The sequence below is a fragment of the Lipomyces tetrasporus genome (genome assembly GCF_029532465.1).
Source record: "Lipomyces tetrasporus strain NRRL Y-64009 chromosome Unknown POJ06scaffold_1, whole genome shotgun sequence".
Lineage (NCBI taxonomy): Eukaryota > Fungi > Ascomycota > Lipomycetes > Lipomycetales > Lipomycetaceae > Lipomyces > Lipomyces tetrasporus.
In genome coordinates this window covers 2,109,946-2,127,109 of record NW_026611596.1, presented here as the reverse complement: position 1 = coordinate 2,127,109, position 17,164 = coordinate 2,109,946, and the positions used below count along the sequence as shown (strand labels likewise).

At 47.0% G+C, this 17,164-nt stretch overlaps 6 protein-coding genes across 6 annotated transcripts; 4 read left to right on the top strand and 2 right to left on the bottom strand.

Moving 5' to 3' along the window:
* Positions 1-2,913: 2,913 nt before the first annotated feature.
* On the top strand, positions 2,914-4,081 carry POJ06DRAFT_293776 (uncharacterized protein; the record flags this gene model as incomplete). Its single annotated transcript, XM_056190445.1, has 8 exons — positions 2,914-2,982; positions 3,008-3,268; positions 3,348-3,412; positions 3,450-3,525; positions 3,568-3,592; positions 3,638-3,847; positions 3,877-4,002; positions 4,026-4,081. 8 exons carry the CDS (start codon positions 2,914-2,916, stop codon positions 4,079-4,081), a joined length of 888 nt encoding a protein of 295 aa, XP_056047650.1.
* A 2,795-nt stretch (positions 4,082-6,876) lies between these two features.
* Positions 6,877-7,584, bottom strand: POJ06DRAFT_279694 (uncharacterized protein; the record flags this gene model as incomplete). Its single annotated transcript, XM_056189833.1, has 3 exons — positions 6,877-7,160; positions 7,219-7,332; positions 7,410-7,584. 3 exons carry the CDS (start codon positions 7,582-7,584, stop codon positions 6,877-6,879), a joined length of 573 nt encoding a protein of 190 aa, XP_056047649.1.
* Positions 7,585-7,816: 232 nt separating this feature from the next.
* On the top strand, positions 7,817-8,400 carry POJ06DRAFT_14985 (uncharacterized protein). The gene has a single exon (XM_056184650.1). It carries the CDS (start codon positions 7,953-7,955, stop codon positions 8,307-8,309), a length of 357 nt encoding a protein of 118 aa, XP_056047648.1. The 5' UTR covers positions 7,817-7,952; the 3' UTR covers positions 8,310-8,400.
* Positions 8,401-8,956: 556 nt separating this feature from the next.
* Positions 8,957-10,408, bottom strand: POJ06DRAFT_15001 (uncharacterized protein). The gene is made up of 3 exons (XM_056184653.1): positions 10,226-10,408; positions 9,104-10,167; positions 8,957-9,042 (listed from the first exon to the last, which is right to left on the bottom strand). The coding sequence occupies exon 2, from the start codon at positions 10,120-10,122 to the stop codon at positions 9,220-9,222; it is 903 nt and encodes a 300-aa protein (XP_056047647.1). The 5' UTR covers positions 10,123-10,167; positions 10,226-10,408; the 3' UTR covers positions 8,957-9,042; positions 9,104-9,219.
* A 74-nt stretch (positions 10,409-10,482) lies between these two features.
* POJ06DRAFT_243890 (uncharacterized protein) lies at positions 10,483-12,440 on the top strand. The gene is made up of 4 exons (XM_056186420.1): positions 10,483-11,080; positions 11,144-11,400; positions 11,471-11,607; positions 11,664-12,440. The coding sequence occupies exons 1-4, from the start codon at positions 10,576-10,578 to the stop codon at positions 12,412-12,414; spliced, it is 1,650 nt and encodes a 549-aa protein (XP_056047646.1). The 5' UTR covers positions 10,483-10,575; the 3' UTR covers positions 12,415-12,440.
* Positions 12,441-13,946: 1,506 nt separating this feature from the next.
* On the top strand, positions 13,947-15,601 carry POJ06DRAFT_243885 (Alpha/Beta hydrolase protein). Its single transcript, XM_056186419.1, has 4 exons — positions 13,947-14,483; positions 14,537-14,884; positions 14,947-15,082; positions 15,156-15,601. The coding sequence occupies exons 1-4, from the start codon at positions 13,954-13,956 to the stop codon at positions 15,354-15,356; spliced, it is 1,215 nt and encodes a 404-aa protein (XP_056047645.1). The 5' UTR covers positions 13,947-13,953; the 3' UTR covers positions 15,357-15,601.
* Positions 15,602-17,164: the final 1,563 nt, after the last annotated feature.

Below are 17,164 nucleotides of genomic sequence, written 5' to 3'. Positions count from 1 at the left end.
ACAGGCTCAGCGATACGCACAAAGTCGCCAGTGGTTTGCGTACATGGCATCATCGCCCAATCCTGCCTCCGCCGGTCATTTCTAGATTCCCTCCCCCTGGACGTCACATTTTAACTATTTAATGCTGACGCGCGAACGCAGCAGCTTCCGCCCGACTCGACTAATTCCCTGATCTTCAGGCCAGGAAGTCAAGCGACCAGCGATTTTGCTTTTAAGAGGACAGTCATTGGGTGCCCAGCTGGTGATTAGACTCCGCACCGCCACGATATGCGCCGCCAGCGCCACACCGCCAGCCACAGGTGACGTTCATGGGTGCCCCAGCATCCGGCTCGTGATTGGACGCTACGGCCCTGACACATTGCAGTCCACTCAACCAACGACAAGGAGAAAAAATTTGCTCCCCGGATCTAAACAATCTAGGAAGAGTCACAATGCGATGGGGCAATTCTGCCAGTGGGCATATATGCCGCGAGCTATTATTCAGCACCGGCGCAGCTTAACTGCCGTGAACAGCCGGATCGTCCGGGATGACGTAAATCTGGCAATTTTGCATAAACAACATGCTACAAATAACTAACTGTCTGCCAGCTCCAACTCAACTCACGGCCAACCAGTAGGTGGTGGGTCAACCAGTCAACGAGGCAATAAATGTAACCTGATTCAGATACAGAGCAATGACGGTAACTGACCTCACACGACACGCCTCCGTAATTTTAGTCCAGTTGCGTGAGCAACGACGGTAACATTAATAATATGAGCACGGATGCACATGTGGCTGCTGATTCGTCGGCAGGGTCGGCATGTTGCGGGCCATGGAATCGCCTAGAGCATACGCAGTCACGCAAGCTAGAAAGACGAATTGATAAATAGATTGTGTTGGCGTAGGGGGGCTGGTACCTGGCGGCCGGTAGGGTTGGTAGTGTAAGCAACGACGGGGCTTGTGGCCATGGCCGCGTCAGGGGAGCCGTGGAGCCGACAACGTCCAAGCACTAAGGCCGTGATCGCGGAAAAAAGGGCCTCCGAGGATTGGAACCGGGGCAGATGGCGTTCAGGGGCGGCGTAGCGATGCCCACCCGAGCAGAATGCGGGGGAGGCACGCGCCCTTTTGCCCGCTTTTCTTTGTTCGTGCGGGACAATTCGGGCTGTTCCCCGGGGGGAGAATATTGTTGCAGGCAGCCGACGACCGGTTGGGAGGTTCCGGGTCTACTCTGGACTGCGTTCCGACAGGGTTCGTGGCCCCCTTCCCGACCACGAGCCGCACGATGTTCCTATGCTAGATTGCTGCCCCTTTTGCTCTTCTAACCTCTCCCGGCTCGTTCCACAGCCCCGTTCCGGATCCTCCCGATAACTAACTCGGTCTCAGTGTCACACTACTGATTGTGGATAGCCCTTCCTCGTCTCGGTGTACGATCCGCTACCGCTCTGGCTGATAGCATCGGCACTCTGGTTCTGCAACACCTGGCTCGGCTGTGTCCTTTATTTTCGCCGACGTCGACTCTCGGGACACAATCAAATTCTATTCCCTATCATCGCAATCGATGGTTTCGAATCGTGTCCTTGCAGAGTAGCGGCAGTAATGGTAATGATTGCTGCGATTGAATATAACAATGCATTTGGGAAGTTGACTGCATCCGTATTTAGCCAGTATTTTGCCTAAGTCTGCTTAACTTACGTCTCTGCAATTATTGATTTGCTTAAAATCATAGTTGTGTATAACTCTTTACATACCCTCTCGATTCTAAACTATGACGTGCTGTTTAATCTTCCCCGCTCGGTAATATATGTCTTGCCTAATGCGTTGCAAAGTTAGACCTGTTTCATACCATTTCCACCCTAACCCGCAGACGCGCTTCCGCTGCTTCGGACATCACTCGTTAAAGAGGAGTAGTGAGATCGAGATTCAAAAGAGATGCAGTTAAATTTTCTACATCTCCGCGGTGCTGGCCTGTCAGGTAGGCGGTCCAGGATAAGGGCCACAGCTTGTGCGTGCCCGAGCATCACTGCGAAGTACTAATCCGTTATCCCAGAGCTACTTTCCACACTTATGCGGGTTAGGGCCAGGAGAGGTCCTCACCTCAACTATAATTTCTTCGCAGACGTGCGATCGGCCACGACAATCGCAGCAAACGCATAAACCCGTTTGTGTTACAGAACTTTTTGGATTGGACTGTTAATTTTCTGGACCGCATTAATCTTTATTTGCGGCTTGCGAGCTGAGATCATCACGCGACAGGATGGCGCCGGCTCCGGAAATCGTTACTGTCGAGTTGCCTGAGGAGGAGACCGAGGTACGTAGCCAATCTCGTTAAATGTCGGATCTCGAGATTCGATCTGTTGTTATCGTTGCCTGGATACTGTATTGTGGTGGACATTACGACTGACGTGGGCATGACCAGGATTTTGGGGTTCATGGCACTTGGCAAGGATGCGCTTTTGACGCTTGAGAGTCCGATTGAGAATCCGGCTAGTTCGTCGAATTATCGTCCGGGATGACGTACATCTGACAATTTTGCATAAACAACATGCTACAAATAACTAAGGGCCTGATTCTTTTTTAAATGGTCCATACAAATAACTAAGGGCCTGATTCTTTTTTAAATGGATGGACCATTTAAATTAAATGGGATTAGGGTGGGGCCATTATTTCCTTCTAATGGAGGTCCCATTTATAAGGTGTAAATGGGGCTCCCATTGGGGCTCCCATTTGAATCCGCACGTGAACCGGATCAGCCACGAAATTTACGCGTTAAAAAGAATATAATTTAGCGAGAGCCTACAAGCGCGTAACGCGACTCCAGTAATTTATACTAAAAGGCTTTACACGCTAATTTTCTCCCTCTGATTTCTCTTTCGTATCAATATTTGATATCTCCCTCTGATTTCTCTTTCGTATCAATATTTGATATTTTTGAAATGGATCGTGCTAATAAGAGAAGTCGGCCTTCACAGTTTATCGAGCCTCTTGAAGAAGATGCAATTACTGTCTCTTCCCCTCCCCCGCCACGAGCCTCTTGAAGAAGATGCAATTACTGTCTCTTCCCCTCCCCCGCCACTGCCGACAGAAGAGCGTTTCGAATATACTCCTCCTTCTGATTCAGAAGACCCTTTCGATACTCCTCTACCCACCACCTCTGCCTTCGAATCCGGACCAGAGTCTACAGAGGTTGGACCTATCAAAGCAGGCCAGAAAACAGAGGTCCAGTGTCCTTCAAGGCTAGCATGGACCTATACAATGGAGGAAGGGCTGTTTACAACTCTCTTGGATAAGGTCTGAAGTGGGAAAAGAGCCGATTCAGGGTTCAAACAAGTGGCCTGGGTAGACGCTTTGGAGGTCGTCCGATCAAGAGCTCCTTCAAATATTCAATCGCGTCTTATCGATCGAGAAGTTAAAAAGCAAGGAGTCAAATTACAAGTCTTATTACAAAGATTGGAAGTGGTTGACTAGTCAGTCTGGGCTTTGGGATTCACCCAGAAACTCGTTGTGTTACGGCATCTCCAGAGGCATGGGATGAAGTGCTTAGGTATGTTTTCTAGGGACTCTTTTGGTTATATTTGCTAACAAATCAGCACCGAAAATCATGCAAATGGCACCGTTATAATGTCCTTGAATTCACCGAACTTCTAGATGAGCTATAAGCCCCTGCAATGGCTACTGGTGGCTACGCTACTACGCTAATAAATCGACCTTCAGATTCCCGCTTCTCGACCCTCTTCTTAGAGCTCCCTCCTCCTCTGGCTATTCCCTCTCCTTATTCGGCCTCAGGCCCTCTTCGAAAACGCCGGCGAATTAATAACGATAAGTTAGAGAAGGAGGACGAGAAGGAGATTTTACAGGGGGTTCATATCAGTTAATGGAGAAGGTTATAACACAGCTAGCTCGCTCTCGCCGTAACATACTTCAACAAGCTATTGATCTTTTAGAGGAGGAGTACTCTAGAAAACTGTCAAGTGAGCATATGGATATGGCTTTAGATTGCCTTGAAACGAGACCGAATCAAGCATGTTTACTAGTATTAAAGATGTAGCTAGGAGAGACCGGTGGCTAGAAAGACATGCAGGTGTTGAAATCCTTTATGAATAAGGTGCTTGGGCCTTTGGGTATGGTTCTTTGGATGCTTAAGAGTCTTGTTTTAGTGTGTTTTTATATACATTTGTGGCCAAGTCATATTGACTTAAACCTCCCTTCCAATATGCTGACAGTACGCTACCCACATTTCTTGAGCAACCTTATCCCTAAAATCATTCATAGCTTTAGAGCCTTGAGATTGAGGCCTTGTTGTCGAAGGAGTTAAATCTCCGGCATTGTCACTTATATCATCTAGCAACTCAACACCTTCCCTTTGACGAATAAAGTTAAAGAGACCAAGGAGGCCAAGTACTAGCTGAACCTGTGTTTGAATTGAATACTCCCCCATTACCGCTAGTATTTTAAATCTCCTCTTTATAACTCCAAATATCCGTTCAATAACATTGCGTAATGAGGCGTGGCGGAGGTTAAACAGCTCCTTGGCATTCTCTGGCCTAATAAATTCCCATATAAATTAGTATGTAAAAGAAGACAAGGTAGATGGAGAAGTACTTTAAATTGGCCAGCCGTTGCTCCTTCAAATGGTACCGCACCGATCGATATGGTGCAAGAACAATGTAATAGGCATAAATGTGATATCCCCATGGGCAAGGATTCACGTTGTGTGACTGGGATTCTTGTAATATAAGATTGACATCGCGTAAGATTGACGTCACACGAGTCGGAGCGCTTTATGCAAGATTGACATTAGCGAAAGACTCCGTGTGGTTATCATTATGTCGATCTATAAGAAGGCAACCCCGATGCCCTATGGGGATCGGTAAGCTTCAGTTTGTTCTCTATAGTGAAATTGAAGCCAGTCACTCGCCCGTCCTACCGAAAAATCCCTCCTGTGCTTCATCTATTACAAACAAACTCAGTATTTCCGTAGCCAGCTTCACCTAACCAGTACTTGCCTGGAGGCGTAATAAAGCCTTGGGAAGCCTGAGCATCTAAGAGTACTCGCCCGTCGTGCGCTGAGCCTTCCCAACCAGGCAAAACGTATACAAAATTCAGGTCGAAGTCACAAACAGCAAGTACGTTCTGCGACAAAATGCCATTGCGGTTCCGAAATTTAGGTTGTTCGTCCAGACTAGTATGTGCGGCAATATGTGTACCATCCAAAGCTCCTAGGCAATCTTTAAACCAGGGATAAAATCGAGGGTCGTCAGATTTTGAGATGCGAGGGGAGTATTAAGATCAGGGAGTTTGACAAAGGCGGGGTAAAGGATAAGCAGCGATTCGAGAACTTCATGAAATGTGATCTACTACCAATTAGCTAAGGTCTGGTTTCAAATCGATTATAGGTAGCTTACTCGCTGACTACCCTGTTTCCAACAAAGTAGCGTTCCATAGTATCTCTCTGTGAAGCTGGCCGGGAGACGATATGTAGGAAGATTGCTAGTTTCAGCTCCACAGAAACATGCATTGAGGCTTTCAACTGGGCATGGTTTACAAGCCAGTTGTGTGGGGATATAAAAGTAATTCGAGAAATCCTTAAGGCGCCTTTAATGCGTTCAGGGCGGCCACAGTTAAGTAGCTGGTCCAGGTACTGTTGCCCCGCGTTCTTGTTCAAATCCCTTCTCCTCTGTGGTCTTTTGTTCCCCGCCATCTTTCCCTCCTCCCTTTGTAAGGACTCTAGTATAATCGTAAGAAAGAGGTCATCGATTGAATCGTCTTAGATATCGATCTCCTGTTGGGAGCGCATTGTAGAGGCGTGTTACTGTGTAGAGTGGTCAGAAGGGTGGTGTTTCGGTAGGTTTCACTAAAAGTCCCTGTATATAGTGGATGCGCCGCTATCATTCAAGCCCTAACCCGAAAGCTATCCGGCAGGCACGTCGCTGGTTTTTCCTACTTAGCCGTACTCTTTGTTACGGGGTTTCGCGAACGTAGACTTGAACGGGTTTTGCGGCAGTATGTAAGTTTTAGCTCCAACTCATTACGTCCGAGAGTACATCTTTTCATTTCTAAAGCTTCTGGTCGTCATGTTCGTCTTCGTTTCCATCATCTACCCCTGCAGGAAATTCGTTCGCTGTATGCTTCTGCGAATATCAGGATTAAGGCCTACGATACGAAAAATGTACTTTATAAAGGAACGGTTGGTTTACTCTACATGAATATCTGTAAACAAGGATCATTACTTCCATCATTCTGTTTAGAAAGTAATTTAAAAACCTTATCGATCCCACGACAGCAAACCGAAACTGGTCAGGGGGCCCCTTATTCGGGCACCCGGTATTGGCAAGCGATCTGGTCCTATGGGACTGTGTCTCAGTGACGTACGCAACTTGCACAACTGCAGAATCGACTTCTCCTTGGTCAGTCGACATTGTAGTCGAATAGTGTTTGGCTAACGTCTCAGCCTGGCGATCCGCGGAGATCTCCGTGTACCTCTGTACGAATAAACGTAAGCATCTCGAAAGCTCGATCGAACATGGTGAGAGTAAGGTAAGCCCAATGGTCACTTCTTTGGCAACGTTATCTGCCTGGAGTTCCTTAGTAGTCATAGACGAGAGTGGAATGTCTTCCTCGATAGCTGCCTTGACAGCAGAAAGATATTCCTTGATTAAAGGCCATGCCAGAAAATCGAGTCTGGAATGCGCTGTCAAAATATTTTGTGGTCTACATAATGGGATATTTCAATTTTTGGTCTGCTATCGGCGCTCAAACTCCCTACTCTATAACACTATGGTTCAATACGCTCTTAACGAAGGAAAGAATATCCATTTCTCGAAGAGAGACACCACCTGACGCCTAGCTAAAGCCAACTAACAACTATCACAGTCGTGATACAATACTTTATGCCATACTCAGTAAATATATACAAATTCATCATTCTCGCGATCAGTCAAATCCAAAAATGCATTGTCACCAAGCCGATTCTGAGCCTCCACGTTCTCCTCTTCGAGGGAATGGTAGTGATCCTGCATGGAGGGGTCGACCATCTTTGCCTGCTTGCCATTCTTGACGCGCTTACGCTCCTGCAACTTGTTCAGGAAGACTAGGTTGGCCAATTCGATGAGTACGACCGCGACTAGCGCGATAAACATACCCAGACAGGCGCGTAAGCCGGGTGATAGGTGGGAGCGTCTTTCTTGTTGAACAGCAGCGGTCCGACAATGTTGCCCGCCGAGCTGGCCCGTTGTAGAGACTCATGATAGTGGATTTCTTGGTCGTGCCCGCGGTGTTGCCGACGATCCAGGTGACGATAAGCGGGTTGCCGCCGAAGAGGAAGGCGAGCAAGTAGTACCCTGCTATTAGAGCGCCTTGGACGGAGTGAGTGCGTGGAAGAGGACGGCGAGCCCCGCCACCACAGGTAGCATAAACGCGGCTAGAATGACACGCTTGACATGGGCTTTCTGAGCGAGGTAGCTGGCGAGCAGGATGACGAGGAGCTGGATGGCAGCAAAGGGCATGTTGAGCAGGCTCGTGGTGTATTTGTCGTACCCGAGCCCGTTGAGGATGAGTGGTCCGAAGGTGTTGGTGACGCTGGCGCCGACGTTCAGCAGCATCGACATGCCAATCCACCATCGTTGCGTGATTCTGTACCGGCAAAGATGCCGCGACGGCCTCAGGAACCTCCGTCTGAGCAGGATTTGGCTGCTGCGAGCGCATTGTGGTCTATTTTCGCGCCGGAGATTAACACTAGGACGCATGTTAATTCTGTTACTCGGTTCGAGAAACATCTACTGTCACTCGCAGGGACTTATATTTCTTGGTCAATACAACAAGACCACATCTTTAACAGGTGTCCAGCGATTCATCGTTCATCTAATTCCATCTAGACTCGAGAGACTGTTTCTGGGTTATCTTATTATCTTATTACATATGACCATTCAAAAGTACAGTTGCTAGCACCAAGTTTATACCCAAAACATTACTGACAATGAATAGGTTACTAGCTGGTGGGTTGTACAAAGTGACAAATTCTATTGTCGAGGTCTACCAACAGTATATATTCTCAGGATACAAGGGCTGGTTTGGAGCAGAACACCTAAGGAAGATCATTGAGCACAGAACAGCACTATCAGTCGCTTTACATACCGGATTAAATACACAACGGGGAATTGAGACAAGCTTTCATAGCATTCTTCGACAAGTATGCCGGGCACGACAAAGCTGTGTCGGTCTTCCAAGACGACCAAACGCACGATTCCAAAGTGGTCGCTCGAGTCGCATGGCTGTCACCCTTTATGCCATTAGGGTCCATTGCGTACTCTCCGTGACGGTCAGTGTGGCATAATTTTTCTGTGGAGGTATAATTCGATGCTAATGGCTAGATTTTAAGAAGGAGGATTAAAAGTGACAGTCGTCCAACTCTTCAAGAAATGCTTGATGCCACCCGTTATTTAGTGGCCGTGAATGGACAAGATTAGGGAAACACGTAAGTTATCATGTAGAGCATAACAGAACCTACTAAGTGTTCTAATGAAAAGGTGGTGATCCTCTTCGAGAGATACTTCGAGTCGTAGATGAAATGAGACAAGCCCAAACTGAAATGAGACAAGAGCAAACTGAAATGATACAAGAGCAAACTGAGATCTGAATCGATTGGATCATTTCACACGGACGCAGAACATTAGTGCAATTGCGCCTCTTAAGGTAAGTAGCAATGATCGCGCTTGGTTTAGTCAACCATAACAATGACTTAGCAAGCAAATGGAGATCGTGATGGCGTACAGTTGACATTTTCCGATGGCTCGATGCCTACACAACATCCGGTACGTTACGTACGTACCACATATTTGACCCTGGCTTTCTTAACATGTGTCTCAACTTTCTTGTCTTACATTTAGCATAATCTGCCGCCGCTGTTTCCAGTAGGAGCCATCAACAGTCTGAGAGACCACTGCTTGATCAATACTGTCAAGGTAATTACATTCCTGCGACTGGTCAGCTAAGTCACATCAGAGCCCGCTTACGAAACGAAGAGCCTTTGGAATGGCAAATTAGCCGTTTGTAATGACCGGTGTTCAGTAAGCAATCCGCTAGATCTCGCTCAAGTTTAATGATTCCTTCGCGCTAACGCATTCTCATTCGTCATCTGAGCGGCTCAGCAGTAAATGTGAGAGCTTGCTGCTAAGAGAAAGACTCTCGTCATATTATTCCAACCAAAGGATTCAAGACAACATCATTCGATTACCACAGCCTACTCACGCCTGACTACGGAAAGAAAGATAATCCTCGATGGATTGCGGCTCAATGGATTCTCTCTCCTTGTCCATCAACACCTCCATGCCTTTCAAAACCTCATCGACTGTCTTCAGTCCCTTGATCTCCTGAATCGACATTATTGCGGTCCTGCCCATAGCCCAACCTCCCGAAACCCACGTCTGTCCCGTGTATTTATTCTTCTCACTTGCCAGCGCTAGAATTGCCGGTGCATTTGATTCGCCGCTATACGTCGCTTTGAAGGCCTCCTGATGGTCCGGCGGCAGATCCCCAATGACATCCGCAACCATCCGTGAGAAAGCACAAGGCCCGACTGAGTTAACTAAAATGTTGTCGGCTTTACCTTCTATCGCGAGAGACTTTGTCACACCAAGCATCGCGCCGCGCGCTAACACGTAGGTGCTACTGTAGGGCATTCCGAAGACAGAATCTGACGAGAAGTTCACGACCCTCCCATACTTCTGTCTTTTCATGTGGGGCCACGCGTAATGAATGAGTGCCATGGCGCCCAAAGCATTGACTTCAAATACTTTCCGGAAAGCACTAATGGACTGATCTTCAATGGAGCCATAGATTATGATGCCGGCGTTATTGATTAAAATGTCAATCCGTCCGAAGGTCTTGATTGCTAAGTCCACGATCTTTTCAGCATCCGTGGATATGTCGTGCGTGTCGGCGATAGCAGAAAGGCCGGCTGCCCTTAGTTCCTTAGCAAGATCCTCGACGATGGCGGACGACCCACCACCTGCAGATGAACAGCCGTAATCATTCGCGACAACATTAGCTCCAGCTCGTGCAAGAGCAAAGCAAAGAGGTTTGCCTATGGAGCCAGCAGCGCCCGTTACAATTGCGGTCCGGTTAGAAAATGAGGTTGGGGCAGCCATCTTCAACAATCCTTTCAAGCTAAAAGGCTATTCAATGTTTATTGTCTATATCAAACAGTTAGTAGCTGCGTATATAAATAAAGGTGCTACTCCCAGGACATACTCAAACGTAAAGACGGCTGTCAACTGAGCCCAGTCTTCAATCCGATTCGAGAAATGTTAGTACTCTTATATAGCCCTTGTTACTGCAGAGGACCGGACAATCACAATGTTCGAATGAGCGCCTACTCTAAACAGTTTAGCTCGAGGCGTCCTCTGACCAATCAATCAGCTTCTTCTTCCTCAGCCCTACGACAAACTACAACTGAGACAATGGCCTACTGCGGCTGAATGCGATGTTGCATATCTTGATCAAGCTGTGTCTATTAACCCGGCTGCTGAGAGGCGAAGACCGCCGATGATAAAGCGCGCATTTCTTTTCTCATTCTACCCTCAACAAAAATAAGTACAACCATGTCTAATGAGCGCCTTCCCCCTTTGGTATTCCGGTTTGTGTCGGGCACAAGCAGTACCGCCCAGGAGCGGCGTGTAGTGCGCTCTCATGCAATGACAGAATACCGGCGGCGCCAACGGCAAGGTTGGTTACTTTCAACGGCTACTACGAGGCAGAAACAGCGAATCAGCGCAAAGTCGAAGTCTGAGGACGAAGACGACATATGTGGGTGTCTACAACCTCCTTCTCAGCCAATGGAAGTGCTTAGTCCGCTATTAAATGAAGAAATGGCCAATCTTCCTATTAGTTATCAGTTCTGCCTTAGATGCGGCCGCGAAAGACCAATTGACTTTAATTCTATATTCTTCGAAAGCCATGAGCGCGGTCTGGCTCTTCAAATCGTGTCTCCGTCGTTCATCGCCGATCTTGGGCAGGGAGAATTTGATCCATTTCATAGCATGCCGGGGCTAAGCTACAGTCTTAAGGAGGATCAGATAGCTGAAATTAATATTGTGAAAGCATATGGTAAGAACTCTAGCCGCCCCCGCGTGGCAAGAAAGTTTACACTGAATCTAACGGGGGATTCAGCTCTAACGTTTTGTCTTCCTAATCCGATCAAGTCGGTCGTTTTCCCTGAGATGGTTAGCAACCCGGCCCTCTGCATGGCTGTGCTGTACATGGCATATGCCTTTTTGGCGTCTGTCCGAGGTTGGTTTGATCATACCGTCGCTCTAACGATGAAACAAGCCTCTATCACTTACGTCAACAAGACTCTCACAAGCCTTGCAACTGCTACTCAATCTGGGACTATGGCCTCCATAGCCTTTCTTACTAGTGGGATCTGGGTAAGATGCTCTTCTTTTGTCCCACTGTGGAAGCTGGCGTTATGGAATACCTATTAACATAGGGGAACAGGCTTTCGGGTCAGACGGGGCTCCAATTGAAGTAGGAGCTCATTCTGCGGGGTTAGAGGCTATAGTAACGCACAGGAATGGGCTGAATACGCTGACCAATGACGGTTTCGAGCAAATACTGCGCAAGTTCCTCGTCATGTAAGCACCTCCTTTTTCTGGTTGATTTTTGAATTTGAAGCTGAGGTTCGGAACAGGCAGCATTTCTTGATCTGCGCTCTGTCTGGCGCCTATCCTAGCATAATCTATCTTAGCGATTTTGAAGAGATATGCACAGCACCTGAAAGCAATATCCTGCTTCAAGAATGCCCTTTGTACTGCCCAACCGAGAATTTCCAGTCTCTCCGTCAGTCAAAGCGCTACACTCCCCAAATACTAAGAATTCTCATTCTCACGCGAGATCTTATCGAGATATTTCTCGGCAGTGCCTCAGCCACTCCTGAAAGCAATGAAATTCTAGGACCGAGGCTGACATCGTTACGAACCGAGCTTGAGTCCTTTCCGCCTGCTGCGAGAATTTATGCAGGTATTTCGAAAGATGCTTCCAATCACAACAGCCTTTCCGTTTCAGCTCTTGCTCGAACCAAGAGTGCCTACATTTACGAATCCATACGCCTTGCCTCCCTTATAACCCTCCGCGTGTTTGTTCACAAACTTTCGTCGTTTACCGATGTTTCCGAGAACTTGACTCAGGCGCTCATTTCCGCACTCAAACACACTGACATCGGTGGCACTTGGGGTGATATGCTTGGCCCGTTGTATTGGGTTGCTCTGACAGGATCTGCTTGTGGCCAGGGCAAACCTATGCACCGCTTTTTAGATAGCACATTAGGCCGCGCGATGTTTGAAATGGGATATACCGTGAGAGATTTTAGGTGCACGGTTGTGCCAGTCAAGAGATTTGCGGACTTGCATCGGAAATTAGCCTTGAGACGAGATAGTGCATAATAATTGCAAAGGGAACTAGAGCCGTGGAGCATGGACAGTTGTTTCATTTCTCTCTTACTTTCTCTCTCCGTATTGATTTGACTCTAAAGTAACACATGATCATTTTCCGTCCCGTAGTCTACGATATTTGAATAGATTCCATTTCGACTTCAGCATTCCACGGTGCAGCGATTGGTGTTATTTCATTTCACTGCCAGTTTCCCCCTGCCCATTCGATGTAAAATTGAATCCGCTCATTGTCAGTCTCGACTTCACTCCGGCCTTCGGTCTAGTAATATCATTGGAAGTCTGTGTCATCCTAGAGAAATCTTTCATTTCCTTCGCTTTCAGTGATGGGCATATATGCGATATTGGACACTTCTGGACGACTAATTTGACGCCGGGCCTGTGCCGGAGGGGAAGTCAGTTTTATCTGAAAGAGAGAGATAAAGTCCGAGGCTGAAGCGGAGGCACTTAATCCGAATACTGCTTTTAGCAGCTTGCAAACTTTTCGACACGTTAACCCAGCCTGCCATTGGAGGGGCGCAGTCCTGACCCAGCACGGTGCCGCCTATCTCCCAGCCCAGAGAAGCTGTGAAAACAAGCCCGAGAGCGAAGAGGAGGAAGTAGAAGCTGAATAAAGGCGTCATTGAGGCGAAAGGCCGGTAGAATTGTGCTGCGGTAAAAACAATAAGTGCGAAGAGCGAGCGGTGGATGTCACTTCGCCGGGGGCGAAATTAGATTAGCATTGAGGACATGGGACGGTAACGAATCGATGTCTTAGGAATACCAGGATCCATGCCACAGGGAGGTGTTCGTTACCTTGGTGGTAGAAGAAGAACGCAAATGTGTCCATGACACCAAGTGCAGACAGGAAAAAAACTGCGTACGCTTGAATAAGGTGAACATCTTGGACACTGACTCTACTGAAGCTCCGTTCTCTTTGGTAGTAATGTAGATTGCCTTCAATCTCCAAGCAAGACTACCAGTAATACTATGCCAGTAACTCCTTTCAGGGGCGCAGTGTCATCTCAGCTCAGGGGCCGGTCCAATTGGGTCTAGCGCCTTCTAAGAAGGGTTTAGCGTCCGCCCTGTTGACAGCTCCGAGTCAACAGAACGCCTGCCCAGAAGGGTTTAGGCCCCTGGGTCTAGCGCCTCCCAAGAAGGGTTTAGCGTCTTTGGGTCGAGCGCCTGCCCAGAAGGGTTTAGCGTCCCGCCCTGTTGACAGCTCCTTGCAACAGAGCGCCTGCCCAGAAGGGTTTAGCGTCCGCCCTGTTGACAGCTCCGAGTCAACATTTCGCACATTTCGCACGGGAGAAGCTAAGATTGCCGGAGCTGAAGCTCAGCTTTTGGATAATCAAATTATCCCTCAGCTTAATCTCCATCCTGATTCCAAATCAGCTTGCTTGCGCAGCAAGATGTCCAGCACCACTATAAATGGGCCTCGTTCCACCATGCTCAATGTTCTATCTCTCCTTTTCTCTCCTCACCGATCATATAGATTCGTTTTTCTAGCCTGATCTTATTGATTCTAAGGCGAGTCTTGCAACAAGCGTCAGAATGAAGACCTTACGGAACAATATGACAATGGCCCTGGCCGTTATGTGCTCGTTGAAGTCAGTAGCTGGGGATCAGGCATGTTCCCAAATTGCTACTCCTAGCTGTTTTTACAAGAGCTTGACGCAGCCATACTACCCGCCCAACGCTGTCTGCAACGACTACATGATCCCGGTGGACATTGAATACACCAATGTGGCTTTCAATGCCACTAGGTGGGGTGATGACTACGGGCTCAACAACTTCTTAGATATTTTGACTACCCGTGCTGGCGTTGACAATTCCCCACCTGTTGGCCTTGCTTCGCCGTCGACGCAAACGGCTACGGTGAACATTGCCGCGACATTCTGCACTCCTAAGAACAAAAACGGAAAGGAGAAGACTGTTATTCTTGCAACGCATGGTGTCGGGCCAGCACGCGTCCACTGGAATGCACCTGTCCAGCCAGGTCAATACAACTTTGCCCAGTATGCGATTAGTCAGGGGTACTCGGTCTTCTTCTACGATCGTCTTGGAACTGGAGCTTCCGACAAGTAAGCTAGACCCTAATATCGAACTTTGATGGAGGAAAGCTAACTTCAATCAGAGTTTCAGGATTTGACAATTCCATCTTCAAGGCCATATCTGTGCTCCAAAGCCTCTCCAAACTCGTCAGAAATGGTCTCTACACGGGAAGCTTAGGAAAGCCAAAAAAGATTGCGGTGATTGGATTCTCATTTGGTTCATACGCAACCCATGGAGCGATTGCAATGGATCCAAGTATTGCGGATGCCGTCATCTTAACAGCGATCGGATTCAACATGACCGGCATCAACGTCAATGGTCTGCTTCGCTCGTTTGTTCCACGCGTTGCTTCACTACAAAACTCTGCTCTGTACGGCGACCGTGACCCTGGCTATGTGACCTGGGTTGATAAGTATGCTCAGATCTGGAAGTGAGTGTTGATCTTCAATCAAAACAACGAATTGAATGCGAACAAGTATTAATATTCAATAGCTATTTCAAGTATCCCAACTACGATCCCGTCATAGCTGATTATGCCGAGGCCGCAAAGCAACCATTCGCTATAACGGAGTTCCTCTCTTTGCTCAGCGGTCCTACGGACGCTAGCGCATTCAAGGGTCCCGTCCTGGTCAGTACACCTCATGTTCCCTATGGCACCAATATAAATTATCGTTACAAAGCTTGCTAATATTACAAATTAGGCTATCACCGGTGAATATGACTATATCTTCTGTGATGGATACTGCCCCGGACTCTTGGAAGAGCCTGGGAGAACTTATTACAAGAATGCAAAATATGTGCCTTATGTTCACCCCGGGGCTAGTCATCAGCTCTTTCTTCATTACAACGCTACCGGGGCGTTCCAGGTTATTACTAACTTCTTGAGTGACAATGGGTTGTAAACTGTTTCGTCTTGTCCTGGATATTTTTCTCACTACCGACAGAAAATCGATCGATCCAGGCCTTGGTGAGGAAGCTATTTCAGTGTGTGCAGTAGTGTGATATTATCATTATATGAGTTCATATAACAAATCATATGATATCATATGGTAATAGATATGACCAATCTAAATTGCGATCAATATATACAATTTTGATACTTGAAAAGAAATGCTCTGTCATATATATATTACGCCGGACTGAAAGAAATCCACCTTCACAATTCTCTTCATTCGTGTAAGACAAGCTTGTATCGACAGCACTACCAGCAAAAGCTACCGTACTATCTTTCCCCAACCACGATTTGAGGCACTCAATTACCTCAATACTCTCGATCCCGAGTCGATTCCTATAGTCGGTAAACAAGCGCTCAGGCTCTGCTGACATCGCAAGAATTGACAAAAGTATCTATAGCCATGATAGAGAGCGCTGTGTAAGACTTCCTCTTTGGGTAGATTCTAACCACCCCGATTGCGCTTCCTCTGAGTAGGTTCTAACCACCACGGTCGCGGATCTTCACCTCTCGCAACACTGGAGCAAGCAGATACTTCGTATATTCGTCCTGATCAAGGCTAGATTTTTCCTTCTTCTCAGTTCACTTCTGAAAGGCGTTCTCGGTCTGACTAGCTGGTTCCGACGACTGAGTAGGAACTGAGATTGCAGTGGACTTATATTCTGTAATCCAGAAGTCAAGCATTTGCTCCCGCAGGGTCCTTGCCACTCTTTAGGCCAGATAATCCCATTTCCACGGCGGAGACAATACTAAAGCTGCAATATACACTAGTGATCTCTCCGTCAAACTATAGTTCTTATCCAACTTATCCCAACCAGAGTCGCAGCAAGGACTCATAAAAGGATCATTAATGTGGGTACACTTTGCTGTCTCAAACTATTCAAGTAAGAAGTCCATTGTTTGTAGCACCCTATCAATAGTAGCGCTACATCCTTCTGTTATCAATGTAGCATCATAGAAGAATAAAAGGAAGCCTTGAATCTGTTGCAAATCTTACCAATCTTTTTAAGTCCTCCTCATTCTCTCAATATTGATGACAAATTTGGTGATAGCTGTCTTAAGCTTCTTTGCAGTACTAATCATCATTTACCAAAAGTTCCATAGTGTAGAATTATCTCGTACAAGATTACGGTCACCACTAATCTCTCTAAAATTGGCTAACCGTTGTGTGCTCCGCTGAATATACACTACGACTTGCCTAGAGGTCCCTTTTGTCGCCATTGTTGCATTTCTAGTTCTGTAGGTGTTGTCAATATACCTGTATTATTCTCTAAAGCATGAGCTTCAGGGTCGGTAGCAAATAAGAAGGACTGAGCTGCCAAGTTGATAATATGACCATTACAACGAAGTCTGTAATGTTGAGGGTTGTATGTGATTTCATATTGATCGGAAAGCACTAAGTTAAATCAGTTGGTGATAAAAGTAGACGAAAGAGCTTTTGCGAACATTTTGAAAGAGCTTGCATCATTGTATCATTGTTGCTTGCATTATCCATCATAAAGTATCCAACTTTTGTAGCAATACCATAATCACTGATGACACTCATTATGCATGCTGCTAGATTCTCCCCTGAATGGTTGCCATCTAGCTCTTTTATGGCCAGAACGGAGTGTTGTAGTTGGCCAGACTCCGATATATAGTGTGTAATTATACCAAGAATCGCAAGAGAATTTGGGGAAGTCCAAATATCTACTGTAAAGTGAATCTTAGAGAGTGCCAGTTGAATTTCACTTTTGACAAGTTCCTTTTGAGCTTTGT

Coding starts and splice junctions, on each gene's coding strand:
- POJ06DRAFT_15001 (XM_056184653.1), bottom strand. CDS start 10,122: ATGGCTGCCCCAACCTCATTTTCTAACCGGACCGCAATTGTAACGGGC.
- POJ06DRAFT_243885 (XM_056186419.1), top strand. CDS start 13,954: ATGAAGACCTTACGGAACAATATGACAATGGCCCTGGCCGTTATGTGC. Junction 14,484..14,536: donor GGAACTGGAGCTTCCGACAA/GTAAGCTAGACC, acceptor AACTTCAATCAG/AGTTTCAGGATTTGACAATT. Junction 14,885..14,946: donor AAGTATGCTCAGATCTGGAA/GTGAGTGTTGAT, acceptor AATATTCAATAG/CTATTTCAAGTATCCCAACT.
- POJ06DRAFT_14985 (XM_056184650.1), top strand. CDS start 7,953: ATGAATAGGTTACTAGCTGGTGGGTTGTACAAAGTGACAAATTCTATT.
- POJ06DRAFT_243890 (XM_056186420.1), top strand. CDS start 10,576: ATGTCTAATGAGCGCCTTCCCCCTTTGGTATTCCGGTTTGTGTCGGGC. Junction 11,081..11,143: donor TAATATTGTGAAAGCATATG/GTAAGAACTCTA, acceptor CGGGGGATTCAG/CTCTAACGTTTTGTCTTCCT. Junction 11,401..11,470: donor TTCTTACTAGTGGGATCTGG/GTAAGATGCTCT, acceptor ATAGGGGAACAG/GCTTTCGGGTCAGACGGGGC.